Source organism: Callithrix jacchus, chromosome 5, assembly GCF_049354715.1.
Source record: "Callithrix jacchus isolate 240 chromosome 5, calJac240_pri, whole genome shotgun sequence".
NCBI classification, from domain to species: Eukaryota; Metazoa; Chordata; class Mammalia; order Primates; family Cebidae; genus Callithrix; species Callithrix jacchus.
Window position 1 is genome coordinate 139,291,399 of NC_133506.1, and position 21,138 is coordinate 139,312,536.

General features: G+C 40.1%; 1 protein-coding gene across 2 annotated transcripts in view; it reads left to right on the plus strand.

Annotated features, from left to right (window-relative positions):
- Positions 1 to 2,298: 2,298 nt before the first annotated feature.
- MPHOSPH8 (M-phase phosphoprotein 8) overlaps positions 2,299 to 21,138 on the plus strand; it is a 52,593-nt gene continuing 33,753 nt past the window's right edge. For both annotated transcript variants that reach the window (XM_002748873.6, XM_017972982.4), the window contains exons 1-4: positions 2,299 to 2,591; positions 10,475 to 10,630; positions 15,454 to 16,302; positions 17,532 to 17,631. In XM_002748873.6, the coding sequence (XP_002748919.1) occupies positions 2,382 to 2,591; positions 10,475 to 10,630; positions 15,454 to 16,302; positions 17,532 to 17,631 (1,315 nt within the window). In that variant the 5' untranslated portion in view covers positions 2,299 to 2,381. The remainder of the gene's footprint in view (positions 2,592 to 10,474; positions 10,631 to 15,453; positions 16,303 to 17,531; positions 17,632 to 21,138) is intronic.

Below are 21,138 nucleotides of genomic sequence, written 5' to 3' on the forward strand. Positions count from 1 at the left end.
ATCTCAGGTCACTGCAACCTCCACCTCCCAGTCTCAAGGGATCTCGCCATCTCAGACTCACGAGCAGCTGGGACCACTGGCATGCACCACCACGCCCAGCTAATTTTTTGTATTTTTGATAGAGACAGCATTTTGCCATGTTGCCCAGGCTGGTCATGAACTCCTGAGCTCAGACCATCCTCCCACCTCAGCCTCCCATAGTTCTGGGATTACAAGTGTGAGCCACTGTGCTCAGCCTTATATAATTTTTAATTGAAAACTTTTACCATGAATATATGTACTTAAATTTTATTTAAAAATACATAACAGCACTTTGGGAGGCCGAGGTGGGTGGATCACGAGGTCAACAGATCGAGACCATCCTGGTCAACATGGTGAAACCCAGTCTCTACTAAAAATACAAAAAATTAGCTGGGCATGGTGGCACGTGCCTGTAATCCCAGCTACTCAGGAGGCTGAGGCAGGAGAATTGCCTGAACCCAGGAGGCAGAGGTTGCGGTGAGCCAAGATTGCGCCATTGCACTCCAGCCTGGGTAACAAGAGCGAAAACTCCAAACTCCGTCTCAAAAAAAAAAAAAAAAAACCATAAAAGCAGAGAACAGTATAATGAACCCATTAAGATTTAAAATATTTAAAATGTTGCCAAGTGCTTCATCTCAAATTGTTATAAATCTACAACAATCTTCTCCTCCTTCTTTTATCTTTAACTGAAGGAAACAATCAGTTGTCCAAAAGGATATCCCACATTCTGTATTTGTCTGTTTCCTTTTCCTCTTTCTCCTTTATTCTTTCCTCATTTCCTCTTCATTCTTTCCTCTTTCCCCTTTATTCCTGTGTAACTGGAAATGACACTTAAAGGCCCAAGTATATTAAGGACAAACATTTTTGTCAACAGGAAGCATACAGTCTGGTTATTCCACTTTTAGTAATGCTAACATTGATCAGTGGGTTTTCAAACGTGAAATTAGATTTTCCCCTACAACCAACAAATAATCTGCGGATATATAGTGCCTTGTGAATATCCAGTTCCTCATCACCCTGTCATATAAATGCTTTGCTCCCTGGATCTTTTGCACACATTACTGTGATTTTTCTAACTCTATCTTTCCTTCTATATTTATCACCTGGAATTCTGTAAAAATGAGCTTTCTCCCATCCACTAATTTTATGATTGTAATATTTTTACAGTTTTTAAAATACATAATTGTTAGCATTGGTTGTGTCTTCCTAAAACTCCTTCCTGTGGATATTAGGATGGCATACTATGCTCTACTGATCTTTGTATTCCTGTAAACCATAACATCTATCAAAAATTAATGCCTGCTATAGTGATGGTACCCTAGGATGCATTTAAGAAGCTCAACAATATATCATTGAGTACTATCTGATTAAACCTGAGTGGAAAAAAAATCATTGAGTCAACTCAAAGATCCGGTGATCCTCTCTGAAAGGATTTGCTGGACCATAGATTATTCTTCAGTTAAAGCTCAGAACCTGGCAATGAAGCTCATCTTACAAATTAAGTCCCCTGTTCAAAGAAACAAAAACAGAAAGCTTGATGCCATGAAGACTTCAGTTGCATATCCGAAAATCAAAGTGAGAAAAATATATTATCCTTAAGTGTATTTTCCTAAGCAGTATTTCGCTAACTTTGGGTGGCGTAATTTTTGTCAACTCTTCACAACCTGAACAAATACTTTTAATCACGTCTTTCTCCAATATTTTCAATGAAAACGCAAAGGGTGCTAGAACTTGGAAAATGGATGCTTTTTAGGCCGCTAAATTTCCTTGACTTTAAACAACACTCATTAAAATATAAGAGCACTATGAGTTATATTTGATTGGATCATCCACACGTGCTAAATCATATATGACTTCTGGGAACCCGTTTCGCTCGGCTGGGGTTTTGGCAGCAGCGGAGTTCCCTTTCCTAGAAAGTCCCCGGCTCTGGCCCTCCCGGACTTCCGCGCCTGAGGCTTCCCTGCCCGGGGATCCGGCACTGTCAAGTCCTCGGGGCCGCCCTCGACCGTGGGACGCCATCCGCCGGATCCACCCTAGCCCTCCCAAGCGTCGTGCGGCTCTGCAGCCTCGCCCTCTTCTCTCTCACCCTTGACCTTTTCCGCCACACCCCCAGAACGCCCCTACGTTCTTCCGTTCGGGCGCCCCGCGCCCCGCCCACCTACTTCCCTTGGGCTACGCGAGGCTACGCCGCGCCCGCCTTTACATGATTGGTTTTCGTGCCTGTCACTCTAGGGTCCCAAGCTCACCATTGGTCTGCTTCCGTCACGCCGCTGAAGCGGAGTAGGGCCGAGCGCGGAACGCTAGGAGCTGCTGGGTGTGTGTCGCAGCGGGTTTTCTCGGCTGTTTACGGAGCTTCTAGGATGGAGCCGGCTCCGGAGGGAGCGAGCGTGACCGCAGTACCTGTGTCAGCTGCCGACAGCACGGTGGAGTTGGCCGAAGTCGAAGAAGGAGTTGGAGTAGCGGGTGAGAACGACGCAGCCCCGAGAGGAGCGGAGGCCGTTGGTGACAGTGAGGAGGACGGGGAAGATGTGTTCGAAGTGGAGAAGATCCTGGACATGAAGACGGAGGGGGTACGTGGAGGGGCCCCGACGCGAGGCTGGGCGGGGATCTGCGGGCCCAGCGGGGAGGACGCGAGCTGGAAACTGCACGGGCAGACCCAAAACGCGAGCGGGGGAGAAACATGACGAGCTCGACGCAAGCCCGCGAAATCGTGGGAAAAGCGAAGTGACATTTCCCAGTGCACTCCTAGGGCCGAGTCTGTGAGGGAAGCTTCAGCAAGTTTTGGAGGATTGTTTTGGCTGAAGGGACGCAGCAGTTTGGGATGCGGTGTGTGGTGATGACAAGGCTGCAGGCAGCTGGTGACGGACTTCTGTGGTCCTCAGTATTTGGGTACATGGTTGGAGCTGCTGCTCTTCGGAGTGGTACGATAGTGAAGTATCGCGTCTTGTCATGGTTCATTGTCCACTCCTTCGTTCCAGTGTTTTCCAAAATCGTAACCAACTCGTTCCTGGTTTAAAATCTTATGGAATTCTCATTTCCCCTCGGAGTGAAATCTCAATCTCCCCCAGAGGGTGGCATTTAAAGGCCTTCAGAACCTGGCCAGCATTATCCCTCTCTCCTCCACGCGTTGTGTAAATCGCAGCCACACAGAAATACTTCGAATTCATCACACCATGCGTTGGTGTTTAGTGTCCTCCTGGCCTGGACCGTTCTCTGCCCTCTTCTGGTGAAATCTTAATGTTTCAAGGCCTCGGGGTCTAGTTCCCTGGGAAAGCCTTTTTTGACCCTAATCTCTGCAGAGTGAGGAGTTTTCTCATCTCTGCCCTTTTTACTTTTTGTGTTGACCTCAATATAGGCATTTAAGCCAATATTGTTCTTTGTCTCTCTTGCTGCATGTGGGCTTCTTCAATCCAAGGGGAAACAATAAGAAAATAATCTGTTTCTGTAGATGGGTGTGAGGTAACCAAAGGGCCCCACAGTGGTCATTCTCCGTGTTGTATTTTCATTGTCTGTTATTTCCCATTGGTCACATGTTGCCTTGTGTCAATTTTTTGCCCATTCATTCAGCATTGTTTTTCAATTACTGTATGCCAGGTGCTGTGTTAGGTCCGGACAATAGAAATTAATTGAAGCATACACAGGTGCTGACAGTGGAAACTTTTCCTGTATTTGGGGAGTTCAGTAATTAAGATCTGATGTCATTAATATTGTCATTTGCAATAAAGATAGAAATGTTTTTATGTATAATTTGTCCAAATATATTGTAAGCACCTTGAGGTGAAAGAAGGAGCCACTGTTAGACTGTTTCATATCACCTGCATTTAACACAATACTTTTCGCACAGAAGGTATTTGAAAAATATTTGGCTAGAAGGATAAAATCTTTAGAATTAAGATTCATTCATTCATTAAGTTTTTAATTTTGCCAGCCTCAAAGAAATGTAAGCACTGTATACCTAAGGCCTCACCAGTCTAAAGAGGGTGAAACTAAAGATCATATATGTGTAAGGCAGTTATTCTTTAGTGCTGTAAGTTTGAGTTAAAGTTCCTGCACTTTTAGGTGCTCTTGTGAAGGAGTGATTTGTAAGATGAAGGTGATATGGTTTGGCTGTGTCCCCATCCAGAATCTCATCTTGAATTGTATTCCCCATAATTCCCACATGTCAAGGGAGGGACCAGGTGAAGGTAGGATCATAGGGGTGGTTCCCCCAGTGCTGTTCTGGTGATAGTGAGTCTCAATTTGGTGATTTTATAATAAGCCTCTGGCATTTCCCCTGCTTGCATTCACTCGGTCCTGCCACCCTGTGAAGAAGGTGCCTGCTTCTTTGCCTTCTGCCATGATTATAGGTTTCCTGAGGCCTCCCCAGCCACACTGAACTGAGTCAAGTAAGCATCTTTCCTTTATAAATTACTCAGTCTTGGGTATTTTTTCATAGCACTATGAGAACAGACTAATACAAAAGGTATTAGCAGAACAGGGCTAAGATAGTTTTCTCTTTTACTGCAGAGCCAGCTAGTTGGTTAGCCACCTAGCCATCGACAAACTTAAGGGTCCTGCTAGTGGTTTGTTAGGCCTCCTTATAGTCTAGGGATTTAAAATTTATAATCAGAAACACTTAGAGTTGATTCACTTTTTACTAATTCATAATATTTCTTGATTCTAACTATATGTATGAATAATGAACATAAGAACTGTGGAAATATATACACACACCACCATTCCAACCCATATATTATTATTTATAATTTACTTGGGGTAGTAGAGTAAGCAGAGAATTAAATTCTAATAATGCATATTGGTTAATTTCCTTTTTTTTTTTCTCTCTTGAGACAGGTTCTCTGTTGCCCAGACTGGAGTGCATTGGCATGATCATGGCTCCCTGCAGCCTTGACCATCCAGCTCAAACAGGCCTCCCACCTCAGCTTCTTGAGTAGCTGGGACCATAGGTGTGCCCTACCTCAACTAATATTTTAATGTTTTATAGAGATTGGGTCTCCCTATGTTGTCCAGGCTGTTCTCAAACTCCTGGGCTCAAGTGATCCTCCACCCTTGGCCTCCCAAAGTGCTGAGATTTATAGGTGTGAGCCACTGCACCAGGCCAGTTTTTTTAAACAAACATTTTAAACTGTTGCTCTAGTGTATATGACCTGGTAGAATAGGGGCCTGCCTTTTAGTTTGGCTCACTGATTAGGCTAAAGGAAAATAGACTACTTTTGGAATTTTGAAGTCAAATTTATAAATCCCAGGGCTATCATGCAGTTTCCTAATATATGACAAAACCCTGGACAATATTTGGATCTACATGACTCCTATACAGAGATGTGAAATTCAGAAATTTTATCTAAATTTGAAATTCCGGGATTTCATACTGCAGTGCTCCTAAAACTCAAAAGGTTCCTGAAACATGGTGACCACATTCAGTAGCTATTTGTTGAATGAGTGAATGAATGAGGCACAACTGCTGAAGTAAAGGCTAACAATTATCAGTAAATTAAATCTGGAGCTATAATTAAGATATGCTCCTTAATACTTGAAAATTTTTCTTAATACCCTCCTCATCAATTAGATCAAATTTCTTGGTAACTAGCATTAGATTTATAACTGCGTTAATGTAAAAGGTAGTTTTCTGGTCTTCAGTGCATTTCTGATAATTTAAAAATTATCAGAATTGTTGCAAGAATTAGATAGACTCATATACCTTCACCCAGATTCTCCAGTTGTTAATCATTTATCTATTTATCTTTTTTCTCTGTGTATATACATTTTTTTCTGGCCCATTTGAAAGTGGCATTCTCTTAAGGGCTATGTTGAATAACGCATTTGCCTCTATTTTTATGCACATACACAAACAAGATCATTTTTGTTCCCATGACCTGTTACTGATAAAATTAGTGTATTCATTCACTGTGTGATAATAACTCTTTGTATGATGTTTGTTTTAAAACCAAACATATTGCTTTCTTTTAGGCAGTTCTGCATACTATTGACTAAGATTTCTTTTTCCCCATTCATACAAACTTCTTAACTGTGCTGTCTCACCTTTAATTTTTTCAGTTTTAATTATGCCTTTACAGAAGCTCTTACAAAGTTGTATACAGTAGTTTTCCTTCTATGTTATTTTCCCCAAAATAATACACATATATTCTCAATGGATAAAATCACCATCTTCCTACCCATTTAATGTAGCTGAACAGTAAAACTGTATTGATATTCTCTTAACTATTACTTGAACATTTTAAGGCTTTTCAGGCTTATCTTTAAAAGTTAAGGTTTTGAGTCTGGGCATGATGGCTCATGCCTGTAATCGCAGCACTTTGGGAAGCCAAGGAAGGGCAGCAAATCACCAGGTCAGGAGATAGAGACCAACAGGCAGATCACAAGGTCAGGAGATCAAGACCAGGAGATCGAATAGCCTTTTGTGTTGGCTAGCCAATGTGGTGAAACCCATCTCTACTAAAATACAAATTAGCCAAGCATGGTGGTGCCCGCCTGTAGTCCCAGCTACCTGGAAGGCTAAGAGAGGGATATTGCTTGAGCCGGGAAGGCAGAGGTTGCAGTGAACCGAGATCACACCCCTGCACTCCAGCCGGGAGACTGAGCAAGATTCTATCTCAAAAAAAAAAAAGGGTTAAGATTTTGAATCTGTTCTTTTTCTGGAATTTCTTGAGTTCATATTCTGCTTAGTGTTCGTACTTGATCTTTCTACACAGTTAATGATTGAAGGGCAGTGTGGGTATGATTGAAGGGTAAAATGGGAGGGAGCAGTTCTTGGCACTCTGCTTGGAAAGTTTATTGCCTTGGTGGTGGTGGGAAGAAAATAGGGCAAGTGTTAAGTGTGCGGCTAGAATGGTGCTCTGCAGTTCATATTGACAGTCAAGTTTTGTATTCTTGATTCTCAGTGAGATTAGGTATTGAGCAGAAAAGTTAAACCAGAAATCTGAAGAAGCAAAATTTTGAAATATGTATTACAAAAATTTAATAACCTTAAAAAGTATTAGAAAGGGATATTCTTATAGAAGAGCAAGAAGATGGGTAAAAGACACAACAGGTAACTTAAAGTGTTTTATCATGATTATGTATACATAGCATAAAATTAACCATTTCTAAGTGTATTGTTCAGCAGCATTAATTGCATTCACTCAGTTGTGCAGACAACACTACTATTTCTAAAACCTTTTCATCTTTCCAGAGACTCTGTAGTCATTAAACAGTACTGGTACTTGGTCTTTTTACACAGATGGCTGAATGATTTAAGGACAGTGTGGGTGTGATTGAAGAGTACCCATCCTGTGTACCTCAAGTCCCTGGTAGCCTCTAATGTATTTTCTGTCTCATTGAATTTGCCTATTCTAAGTACCTCATGTAAGTGGAATCATAAATAGCCATTTGTGTTTTGCTAGCATAATATTTTCAGGATTCATCTATGTTACAGCATGTGTCAGGATGTCTTTCCTTTTTAGGGCTGAATAATCCTGTATGGGAAGACCACATTTTATTCATTCATCAACAGATACTCGGGTTGCTTCCACCTTTTGGCTATTGTGAATAATGCTGCAGTGAACTTTGGTGTACAAATATTTGTTTGAATATTTGTTTCAATCCTTTTGGAATTGAAAATACGAACTACCTTTGCAATTGCTGGGTCATAGGATGATTCTATGTTTAAATTTTTGAGAAACTGCCTGACAGTTTTGCATAGCAGCTGTACTATTTTACATTCCTAACACCAATGTAAGAAGATTCCAATTTATCTACGTCCTTACTAACACTCACTATTTTCTGTTTTGTTTTTTTTTAATGGCCATTTAAAGTTGTGAAGTAGTGTCTCATTTTGTGGTTTTGATTTGCATTTCCCTAAGGACTAATGATGTTGAGCATCTTTTCAAAAGTTGTGTTTATATATTCTGGATATTAATTCTTTATCAGATATATGATTTGCAGATACTTTTCCCATTCTGTGGGTTATCTTTTCACCTGATGATAATGTCCTTTGATGCCCAAAAGTTTTGTTATTTTTTTTTTTTTCGAGATGGAGTCTCGCCCTGTCGCCCGGGTTGGAGTGCAATGGTGCAATCTCGGCTCTCTGCAACCTCTGCCTCCTGGGTTCAAATGATTTTCCTGCTTCAGCCTCCCAAGCTGCTGGGATTACAGGCCCCCGCCACCACACCCGGCTAGTTTTTGTGTTTTTAGTAGAGACGGGGTTTCACCAGTTTGGTCAGGCTGGTCTCAAACTCCTAACCTGAGGTGATTCGGACGCCTCGGTTTCCCAAAGTACTGAAATTACATATGTGAGCCATTGCGCCTGGCCAGGTTTTTAATTTTGATAAAATACAGTTTATCTATCTTTTTCTTTTGTTTGTGCTTTTGGTAGCATATCAAAGAATCTAGCTGGACCCAGATTTGGCTGGTTGCCACTCAAAAACCAGACACAAGAGACGAGGATTGGTGAGAGAAAAACAGATTTATTCAGAAAGCCAGCAAAATTGAGAATATGGTGGACTGTTATCACACAGAACATCTTTTTTTTTTTTTTTTTGTAAGAGACGGGGTCTCGCTATGTTGCCCAGGCTGGAGTACAGTGGCTATTCACAGCACAATCCCACTACAGATCAGCACAGGAGTTTTGACCTGCTCCATTTCTGACCTGGGCCAGTTCACCCCTCCTTAGGCAACCTGGTGGTCCCCCGCTCCCGGGAGGTCACCATATTTTTTGCCGAACTTAGTACAGACACCCGATAGGCATAGTGCACTACAGCTTAGAACTCCTGGACTCAAGAGATCCTCCAGCCTCAGCCTCCTGAGTAGCTGGGACTACAGGCATGCACCACCGTGCCCGGCAAGAACATCTTAAACTTTAAAATTAACCCTGGGGGGTGGCGGGCGCAGTGGCTCACACCTGTAATCCCAGCACTTTGGGAGGCTCAGGCGGGAGGAGCCTTGAGGTCCTCCCACTTGAGGTCAGGAGTTCGAGACCACCCTGTTCAACATGGTGAAACCCCGTGTCTACTAAAAATACAAAAATTAGCTGGGGATGGAGGCATGAGCCTGTAGTCCCAACTACGTGGGAGGCTGAGACAGGAGACTCACTTGAATGTGGGAGGCGGAGGTTGCAGTGAGCCAAGATCACGACACTGCACTCCAGCCTGGTGACAGAGCAAGACTCCCTCTCAAAAAAAAAAAAAATTTACCATAGGTTTTTATTTTTATTTTACTTTATTATTATTTTTGAGACAGGATTTCAGTATGTTGTTCAGGCTAGCTTCGAACTTTCGGGTTTAAGGGATCCTCCCACTACAGCCTGTCAAGTATCTGGGTCTCCAGGTGTGCACCACCATGCCTGGGTGCCACCAACCCTGGAAATGGCTAGGTTTTTTACCTCATTACTCTCCTTTCTGAGAATTTATTCTAATGACTTAATCACAGATACACAGGGATATTTCGGCTTTATTTATGAATACAGAAAAATGGAAACGGCCTAAACAACTATTGTAACAAAGGGAGCATTCTTGTAGTATTTTTTGTTATATTTGTATGATGAAATAATTTTAAGTCACTAAAAGTTGTATTTTTGAAAAGTGATATAACAAAAAGTGATTGATACATAAGTGAAAAAGCAATATTAAAAGTTAGCCTAATGTTTTTAACACATTCTAAATATGTGTTAATAAACATAGTAGGTGAAGGAAATAGATCAAATTGTTATCAGTATCTATGGATGACTTTTATTTGGTTCTTCCTATTTTTCATTGCTTTTGAAGTATTACACACCATTTTATGGAATCAAAATAGGACCTCAGTTTTGGTTTATGAAAAATAGATCAGTGACACTGCTTTTTCTTTTCTTTTTTCTCTCTCTTTTTTTCCACTCCAGGGTCTGGCTCTGTTGCCCAGGCTGGAAGGCAGTGGTGCCATTTCGGTTCACTGCAACCTCTGCCTCCTGGGCTTAAGTGATTCTTCCACCTCAGCCTCCCAAGTAACTGGGACCACAGTTTTTTTGTTTGTTTGTTTGTTTTTTGAGATGGAGTCCTGCTGTTTTGCCCAGGCTGCAGTGGCCCAATCCCCGCTCACTACAACCTCCACCTCCTGGATTCAAGCATTCTCCTGCCTCAGCCTCACAGGTAGCTGGGACTACAGGCACATGCCACCATAATTGTTGTATTTTTAATAGAGACAAGGTTTCAACATATTGACCAGGCTGTTCTCAAACTCCTGGGCTCAAGCAGTCTGCCCACCTTGACCTCCCAAAGTGCTGGAGATTAATGAGCCATAGCACCCGGCTGATACTTTTTTTCTTAAGCCACTTTTCTCAGGAGATGGGTGTACTTTATAATGTGATAATTTCCATTTAGAAGCAGCTTTCAAGTTCTTTCATGTCTTCTCAGCAGTTTGTTTTTTGGAAATTTAATCAAGTTAGTGACCTCCTTTATTTGCGTGCTTTTATTTTCTATAACAGGGTAAAGTTCTTTACAAAGTTCGCTGGAAAGGCTATACATCAGATGACGACACCTGGGAGCCTGAGGTTCACCTGGAGGACTGTAAAGAGGTGCTTCTTGAATTTAGGAAGAAGATTGCAGAGAACAAAGCCAAAGCAGTTAGGAAGGACATTCAGGTACCATGTTTTGTCTCATATTTGTTTTTATGTACATCAGTTTATTGTAAATTTTAATTCTTTTAAAGTGTAGTAAATAATTTACAAATAATAAAGTATACAATATTCCTTAGTGTAAATTCCATATAGCTGGTTCTCACAGAGTGCTTTCAGTGATTTTTGCTGGGTTCTTCCTTCTGTACCCAACCTACAGTTATAATTGACAAGCAAGAATTGTTTGGAGATGAATATTGATATTTTCTTTTAAGTTAAGAGTAAGTCCCACTGGTCAGTCTGAGTTCCCACTGGTCAGTCTGAGTCAATTAAGAAAAAAAGAGTAAGGTGAAAGTGGAGAAAAAAGAGATATGCCAAACTATCATTTGTTCATTCATGATATGAGCAACTTGTTTTTGTATATTTTATATTTATTCTGTGTTATTAACCTATGTCTTATGCCTGCTTTTTCTGCTATTTAAAACAAATTATATGGTGAGGACCTGGTTTTTAAAAAAAACAAAAACTTAGAACTATCTAGTGAAGATATCTCACATTAAGAGAATGATTCTCATTACTTATTTTATAGGCTAAACGTTGATCTTTCTCCCTACAATTTAAGTTTCAACTATATTTTTTAAAATACTTAGTCTTTTTTTTAAATGACCAAAACAATCTTAGTTTTGACTGTGTGTAGTAGTCCTTAATAATAATAATGGCAATAACAGAAGCAGCTGGCATTTACTGAGCATGTGTGTACACTACATAACTAGTACACACTGGGTCAGCACAGGTTTATGAGTGAAGCAATCACTTAGTAAAACAGGTGTATTAGTATGTACACATGAGTGATTTTAGGGAAAGAGCTGGGAAGGTGGGGTCAGGTATCCGTCTGAGAAAAGTGAAGTATGACTAAAAGAAAAGAATTGGCAATGTAAGTCTCTACTTTATTCTGGACTCATTTTGTAAAGGATTTCCTTTATAAATATTATAAAAAGTACTGAGAATTTTGCTTAATAACTTTAAAAACATTATTAAAGGCCCTGCCATTGTAGCATAGATTTTCGAAACTGGTTAAGAGTATAGCTCCTTGGCTGTATCATTACTCAGTGGGTGAACTTGGATTAGGTAGTTAACCTCAGCTACTCTAAATTCCTCTAAGCCTCAGTTTCCCATCTTAGACCATATACTAGAGTGCTGAGCACACTTATGTAGTATACATGCTCATTGTGCTTAATAATTTTTAAAACATGTTATTAAAGGCCTTGTCACTGTAGCTTGAACAACAGGCATGAATCACCACACCTGGCTAATTGACCATGAGTTATTTCAAGCTGAAATAAAAACAAAGAAGGTACCATTAAATATCCATGTGTGTGATATGGTCCAGCTCTTCAATTTTTAAAACTATTGAAAATCTACAAGTAAGGTGACTACTGATCTGTCGTGAGCTTTGAGTGACGTTATGTAACACTAATGGACTTCTCCTGAACTGTTTTGTCTACACTTTAGTATTTTTAGCTTTTTTTTTTCTTTTCTGAGTAAACATGAAGTATCTCATATGGGCCAGACCCTTAAACAGTTACAGTTACAGAAAGATAGGGTAAAATCTATTTTCTGCCCTTGTGCTGCCTTCAGGTTGTATATAGATGTATGATTTATTCTTTTCTTCTCATGTATTTATTTTTAAATACAGAATCTTGCTTCTGTTACCCAGGATGGAGTGCAGTAGCACAGTCATGGCCCACTGCAGCTTCAGCCTCCTGGGCTCAAGTGATAACCCTCCCACCTCAGCTTCCCAAGCAGCTGGGACTGTAGGTACACTTCACCATGCCTGGCTATTTTTTTTTTTTAGAGACAGGGTATGTCTCTATTGACCAGGCTGGTAACTCCTGGCCTCAAGTGATCCTTGCACCTCAGCCTCCCAAAGTGTTGGAATTACAGGCATGAGCCACTGTGCCCAACCTGATTTTTCTTTTAAACTTTTTACCATATAGTAATAAATTTGTTCTTTGCCCTTCCTTTAAAATAATCTTTTATTAATACATATTCAGAAAACAAATAGGGATATTTTTGGCACCAGTAGATTCTCAGAGATTCTTTTATTCAACATGTTACTATTCGTGCTAAAACTGTTGCACATTTATCTGGGAACCCCTTCATACCAGCCCCTGTGCCCTGGTGCTCTCTCTCTCAGGGTAGTACTGCTCTCCTTTTTGACACAGTGGCACATCCCAGCCTTAATAAATCTGTGCTGACCTCTGTAACTCAGTCTGTCACCACAGAACCCTGCATGCTCTCCCTTTTCCTACAAGGAGAACTCTGGTCATAACCCTCATTTACTAAATCTTACAATACAGAGAAATTAGCCCCAGATTTGCTATGCCCTTTCTACTGCAAACAACAAACAGTATTTGTCAACCTATTTGATAAAGTTCCACATTTATTTGCAGTTCTTTTTGTTCTTAGAATATATTCACTGTTTAATGTTCAGAAGTTACTTGGATTTTTTTCTGTGTGGTTTTGTTATCGATTTGATAAGCAGGTTCATTTGTCTGTCTGTATTCAGTTTTAGGGTTCCCCATCCTTGCTGATGTAGTTTTGTTGAGTATGTAAAATACTTAATGTGGTTTAAAGGATAAAAGTAGAAATTAAGTAGGACCTATCTTCTCCCTGCCCTTTCTCTCCCTCTATATCTAATTTGAAGTACTGTCCTTTACTAAGTTAATAACTATAATGGGCAAGCATAATATTCCTTTAATATGTTCACCACCTCTCCCCATTATTTCACTGTACCTTGTCAGAACATTTAGTCACATGTACTACAGTCTCTCTTAAAACCTCATTCAGTCTCAGTTCTAGAAGCAAATACACAATTAATGCTTTCCACTAGTCCTTCTGGTGATGTTTGCCCAGTCATTTTTGGTTATCTGAAGCTCATGCTTTAGTACAGGGCTTCTCCAAATGTGGACTCTGGCAGGAGCGTCAGCCCCCAGTGGGGGTGGACACGAGAGTTTACAACCCACCTTTGTGGTGGAAAGGCTCTTGAGAACAAAATTTGCTGAATTCTTGTGTTTCCTAGTTTGTTGGCAGTTTTTCTCTCTGAACACCAGTTGCAGATTCCTTGGTGCACAAATTTTTTTTCTCAGGTGTCTTATTATGTTAATCCATTGTCATCTGGCACAAAACACTGCTCTTGATGACCAATTGAGTTTCTTTGTCTAATAAGTGACTTGGGTCTTTTTGCATGATGCTCCAAAGTTTTTGTTTGTGTCTACTGTTTTATGGACATGTCTTTTTGGCATGCTTTTATTGTTTTTAGGGTAGTCAGTTAGCCTAGCTAACTTAAAAAATTTTTTTTTAGATCTTTTGTTTCTGTCTTCTCTGGCCTACCTGGTTTGGAATCTAATCCTAGCAGTTTTTCCTCCTTGTAGGGCTTGGTCCTGGAATTCCTGAGGGGAGCTTCTCTGGTCCCTTTTGGGAGTTTGCAGGGCCTGGGAGGGGCCAGCCTCCTCCCCGCTTCTCCCTGCCCAATGCGCACACGGCCCCACCCCACTGCTGTACTCTCAGGCACCAACCGCCTGGGCCTTTCCAGATTGTGGCCTTCGCTTCCCCTGAGTGACTGTCCGCACTGTACCAGCCTCACTGCTGTTTTAGTATTGGTAAGGCCTGCATGGTGTGGACGTGGGACTTACCAAACTAAAAGCTGTCTGTGGGGGAATTTTGTTTGGCTATCCTACTTGCCTTGTTTTTTATAAGGTGATTCAGGGAGATTGGAAAGGTTAAGCTAGCGCCACCATATTCCCACTTGTTAACATTGGTGGCATCCATTTCTTAGGCAGTGTAGGGAAGACATTTTTAAAGTATATCTTTCTGGCTAGGCGCTGTGGCTCACACCTGTAATTCCAGCACTTTGAGAGGCTAAGGCAGGTGGATCATCTGAGATCAGGAGTTCGAGACCACCCTGACCAACATGGTGAAACCCCATCTCTACTGAAAATACAAAAATTAGTAGGGCATGGTGGTGCACGCCTGTAATCCCAGCTACTCGTGAGGCTGAAGCAGGAGAATCACTTGAACCCAGGAGGTGGAGGTTGCAGTAAACCAAGATCACGCCACTGCATTCCAGCCTGGGCAACAGAACGAGACTCCGTCTCAAAAAAAAGAAAAAAGTATATCTATCATTTCCTTCCCTTCTTTTCACCCCCAAGTCATTTAGGATAAGGTGGTTTTGGGAAATGGGAACTGAAAGTACTTAGCATAGTGTTTTTGTGTCTGTACAAGTACTTTATTCTTAGGTTTCTGGTTTTCAATTCTAAAATAGGAAAATGTTTTTTCATAGGCAATATTTCAGATAACACAGCCCATGAATTTGAGACGTAAGATTTGTGTGCAGTCTTGCTCCATAACTATCAAATCTAGGAGCAATTTTAAGAACATTGCGGGACCCAGGGTCTTAGAAAACGTTTTGTGTTTGCATTGGTAACTACTTTGTTGACAGCCAAGAAAACCTGTAAAGAATACTTTCTTGGTGGTTTTGGAAATATTGAAGTTCAGATAATTTACAACCTACCATACCTGAGTCCACTCACTCCTGCTTTGAGTTAGGCACTCAGCAGCATTGAGTTTCTGTGTGCCCCTGCTTTCTAAACTCACACTTGCCCTCATCACCAAGACCTGTTTGCTAAGTCAGAGATAGAGGTGGCATATGATTTCAGCTTGGTTAAGCAGTTTTAAGAAGTTGGGATTCTGCTTAGGACAAAAAATATTCTTACCAGATTTCATTGGTACTGCTTTTCAAAGCCTTTAAAATTAGTATGTTAATGAATATTTTAATTTTTTTTTTTTAGAAACTATCCTTAAATAATGACATATTTGAGGCAAACTCTGATAGCGATCAGCAAAGTGAGACAAAAGAAGATACTTCCCCAAAGAAGAAAAAGAAAAAATTAAGGCAGAGAGAAGAGAAAAGCCCAGATGATATGAAAAAGAAAAAGGCAAAGGCCGGAAAACTAAAAGACAAATCCAAACCAGACCTGGAGAGCTCCTTGGAAAGCTTAGTTTTTGATTTAAGGACAAAGAAAAGAATTTCGGAAGCCAGAGAAGAACTAAAGGAGTCCAAAAAGCCCAAAAAAGATGAAGTAAAAGAAACAAAGGAATTAAAGAAAGTTAAAAAGGGTGAAATAAGAGATTTAAAGACGAAAACAAGAGAAGATCTCAAAGAAAATAGAAAAACAAAAAAAGAAAAATGGGTCGAATCCCAGGTGGAATCTGAATCAAGTGTACTTAATGATTTGCCCTTTACAGAGGATGACAGTGAAGGGCTACTTTCTGAGAGCAGAGAAGAGAGACAAAAAACTAAAAGTGCAAGAGAGAAAGCAGGGCAGGACGCAGGGCTGGAGCGCAGCTTCGAAAAGCCCCTGGATAGTGCCTTGAGTGCTGAGGAGGATACCGATGTCAGAGGCAGGAGGAAAAAGAAGACCTCGAGAAAGTCTGAGGACACTAGAGACAGCAGGAAGCTAGAGAACAAGAACACTTTCTTAGAGAAGAAAACTGTGCCTAAAAAGCAGAGGAATCAAGACAGAGGAAAAAGTGCTGCAGAGTTAGAGAAACTGACACCTGTGTCTGCCCAAACTCCAAAGGGCTGGAGGTTGAGCGGGGAAGAGAGAAGCCTCCGGTCCACTGACTCAGCCGAGGAGGTAAGGGCCATGGAGGCATCAGAAAACCCGTGTTGAGTGGTCAAGACGTTTCACAAGCAAGGAAGGGGAAACAGCCAAGCTGTAAGAAAATGTTATAACCATAAGTGGTTATAAATGAAGTTCCTCCAGCTTTTGGATCCTGTGGCTTATCTCTTAGTCTCTGGCTTGTTTTCTCTTAAAATGATTATGACTAGAAAATCAAAGGCTAATTTCTGAACAAAAATCAGGATGGTTTTTAGAGGTACTCAGATGATATACGGAGCACTGTATACTCAGGTTTATAGCTTCATCAGGTGCTTTTATTAGCTTTTCACATCCTACTTGGTTATTTTCCCTGTGGTCTTCAGTATACCACTATTTTCTTAAACAACAGGGCAAAAGTACACTAACATTACAAGTCTTTTAATGCTTGCAAAAATGCATTTAATAAGAATTTGACCAGTTATGAAAATTATTTTTATGTGGCTTTGCAAAATGGAAATATTTTCCAAATTATGAGAATATTTATGTAATACTTATCAAGGACTATAAAAAAACACCATTTCTTTTTATCCATTATTTCCAGTTTGGGGAATTTATTTTAAGGAAATCATTTTAAAGAGGGAAAAGCTGTGCATACATAGTTATTTATGGCAGTATTGTCTTCATTAATGAAAAATGGATAGCAGTCTAACTTTCTAGCCATAGAGGAAATGGTTAAGGAAATATTGATGTGTCAACTTGGGGACTATTAGAACTATTGAAATATTAATTATTACGTCAGTGTAGCAAAATAGAACAGTTTAGAAAATGCGGTGGAGAAGAAAACCCTACATAAAAATGAATACAGTCAGGTAAAAATATCTGTAGTGTTAATAAAAATGAATTTTAAAAAAGATTATCCATGCAAAACTATAAGGACCAGAACGGGGAACATGGAGAAGTAAAAATAGTCATGGTTGGTTAAGACTATGAATGGAAAACTTTTTTAGAATTTTATCTTTTAAATAAATTCCTAGAAGAGGGTAGAAAAACCGGTGTTGAGTTTTGAATTTAATATTTTGTGAATTATATGGTTGACTGAGGAAGCAAAATCCTTTTGTGTGAAAAGAATTTAGTGATCAGTGATCATGTACAACAGTATACAAGGGTGGTTCCCTGAAGCCACAAACCTGTATTTTCCGTTCTCAGATAAATAAACAGTGTCAACTCTTTATCCATTCTTGTTTTGGATATCATCTCATTTTCAGGACAAAGAGACCAAAAAAAATGAACCCAAAGAAAAATATCAGAAAAGGCATGATTCCGACAAGGAAGAAAAAGGGCGAAAAGAGGCAAAAGGATTAAAGAGTGAGTGTAAATATTAATGTTTTGCCATTTACATTGCTGTCTATTATACAAATAATTAACAATTTACCTAAGTTTATTATATAAAAATTTATATAATTTTTTTCCTTCTTTTCACCTTGTTTTTTCTTCTTTTTCTTTTTTATTGCATTTTAGGTTTGGGGGTACATGTGCAGAACATACAAGATAGTTGCATAGGTACACATGTGGCAGTGTGATTTGCTGTCTTCCTCCCCTTCACCCACATCTGGCATTTCTCCCCATGCTATCCCTCTCCAGCTCCCCCCACCCGCTGTCCCTCCCCTATTCCCCCCAATAAACCCCAGTGTGTAGTGCTCCCCTCCCTGTGTCCATGTGTTCTCATTGTTCATCACCCGCCTATGAATGAGAATATGCAGTATTTCGTTTTCTGTTCTTGTGTCAGTTTGCTGAGAATGATGTTCTCCAGATTCATCCATGTCCCTACAAAGGACACGAACTCATCATTTTTGATTGCTGCATAATATTTCATGGTGTATATGTGCCACATTTTCCCAGGCCAGTCTATCATCGATGGGCATTTGGGTTGGTTCCAGGTCTTTGCTATTGTAAACAGTGCTGCAGTGAACATTGGTGTGCATGTGTCCTTATAGTAAAACAACTTATAGTCCTTTGGATATATACCCAGTAATGGGATAGCTGGGTCAAATGGAATTTCTATTTCTAAGGACTTGAGGAATCGCCACACTGTCTTCCACAATGGTTGAACTAATTTACGCTCCCACCAGCAGTGTAAAACGGTTCCTATTTCTCCACATCTTCTCCAGCATCTGTTGTCTCCAGAGTTTTTAATGATCGCCATTCTAACTGGCGTGAGATGGTATCTCAATGTAGTTTTGATTTGCATTTCTCTGATGACCAGTGATGATGAGCATTTTTTCATATGTTTGTTGGCCTCATGTATGTCTTCTTTTGTAAAGTGTCTGTTCATATCCTTTGCCCATTTTTGAATGGGCTTGTTTGTTTTTTTCTTGTAAATCGGTTTGAGTTCTTTGTAAGTTCCGGATATCATCCCTTTGTCAGATGGGCAAACTGCAAAAATTTTTTCCCATTCTGTTGGTTGCCGATTCACTCTAGTGACTGTTTCTTTTGTCATGCAGAAGCTGTGGAGTTTGATTAGGTCCCATTTGTCTATTTTGGCTTTTGTTGCCAATGCTTTTGGTGATTTAGTCATGAAGTCCTTGCCTACTCCTATGTGCTGATTGGTTTTGCCTAGATTTTCTTGTAGGGTTTTTATGGTGCCAGGTCTTATGTTTAAGTCTTTAATCCATCTGTAGTTAATTTCAGTGTAAGGTGTCAGGAAGGGGTCCAGTTTCTGCTTTCTGCACATGGCTAACCAGTTTTCCCAACACCATTTATTAAACAGGGAATCCTTTCCCCGTTGGTTGTTTTTGTCAGGTTTGTTAAAGATCAGATGGTTGTAGATATGTTGTGTTGCCTCCGCTGCCTCTCTTCTGTCCCATTGGTCTATATCTCTGTTTTGGTACCAGTACCATGCTGTTTTGATTACTGTAGCCTTGTAGTATAGTTTGAAGTCCAGTAGTGTGATGCCTCCTGCTGTGTTCTTTTTGCTTAGAATTGACTTGGCTATGCGGGCTCTGTTTTGGTTCCATATGAAGTTCAAGATGGTTTTTTCCTGTTCTGTGAAGAAGGTCATTGGTAGCTTGATGGGGATAGCATTGAATCTGTAAATTAATTTGGGCAGTATGGCCATTTTCATGATATTGATTCTTCCTAACCATGAACATGGAATGTTTCTCCATCTGTTTGTGTCCTCCCTTATTTCGTTGCGCAGTGGTTTGTAGTTCTCCTTGAAGAGGTCCCTTACCTTCCTTGTTAGTTGGATTCCTAGGTATTTTATTCTCTTTGTAGCAATTGTGAATGGCAGTTTGTTCTTGATTTGGCTCTCTTTCAGTCTGTTATTGGTGTATAGGAATGCTTGTGATTTTTGCACATTGATTTTGTATCCTGAGACTTTGCTGAAGTTGCTTATCAGTTTCTGGAGTTCTTGGGCTGAGACGATGGGGTCTTCTAGATATACTATCATGTCGTCTGCAAATAGAGACAATTTGGCTTCCTCCTTTCCTATTTGAATACCCTTTATTTCTTTTTCTTGCCTGATTGCTCTGGCTAGAACTTCCAGTACTATATTGAATAGGAGTGGTGAGAGAGGGCATCCTTGTCTAGTGCCAGATTTCAAAGGGAATGCTTCCAGTTTTTGCCCATTCAGTATGATATTGGCTGTTGGTTTGTCATAAACAGCTTTTATTATTTTGAGATACGTTCCATCAATACCAAGTTTATTGAGGGTTTCTAGCATAAAGGGCTGTTGAATTTTGTCAAAGGCCTTCTCTGCATCAATTGAGATAATCATGTGGTTTTTGTCTTTGGTTCTGTTGATGTAGTGAATTACGTTTATAGACTTGTGTATTTTGAACGAGTCTTGCACCCCCGGGATGAATCCTACTTGATCATGGTGGATAAGCTTTTTGATGTGCTATTGTAATCGGCTTGCCAGTATTTTATTGAAGATTTTTGCATCTATGTTCATCATGGATATTGGCCTGAAGTTTTCTTTTCTTGTTGAGTCTCTGCCGGGTTTTGGTATCAGGATGATGTTGGTCTCATAAAATGATTTGGGAAGGATTCCCTCTTTTTGGATTATTTGGAATAGTTTCAGAAGGAATGGTAACAGTTCCTCTTTGTGTGTCTGGTAGAATTCGGCTGTGAACCCATCTGGACCTGGGCTTTTTTTGTGTAGTAGGCTCTTAATTGCTGCTTCAACTTCAGACCTTGTTATTGGTCTGTTCATAGTTTTGACTTCCTCCTGGTTTAGGCTTGGGAGGACACAAGTGTCCAGGAATTTATCCATTTCTTCCAGGTTTACTAGTTTATGTGCATAGAGTTGTTTGTAATATTCTCTGATGATGGTTTGAATTTCTGTGGAATCTGTGGTGATTTCCCCTTTATCATTTTTTATTGCATCTATTTGGTTATTCTCTCTTTTGTTTTATATCAGTCTGGCTAGTGGTCTATTTTGTTGATCTTTTCAAAAAACCAGCTCTTGGATTTATTGATTTTTTGGAGGGTTTTTTGTGTGTCTATCTCCTTCAGTTCTGCTCTGATCTTAGTTATTTCTTGTCTTCTGCTAGGTTTTGAGTTTTTTTTATCTTGCTCCTCCAGCTCTTTCAATTTTGATGTTACGGTGTCAATTTTGGATCTCTCCACTCTTCTCATGTGGGCACTTATTGTTACATATTTTCCTCTAGAGACTGCTTTAAATGTGTCCCAGAGATTCTGGCATGTTGTGTCTTCGTTCTCGTTGGTTTCGAAGAACTTCTTTATTTCTGCCTTCATTTCATTGTTTATCCAGTCAACATTCAAGAGCCAGTTGTTCAGTTTCCATGAAGCTGTGCGGTTCTGAGTTAAGTTTCTGAATTCTGAGTTCTAACTTGATTGCACTATGGTCTG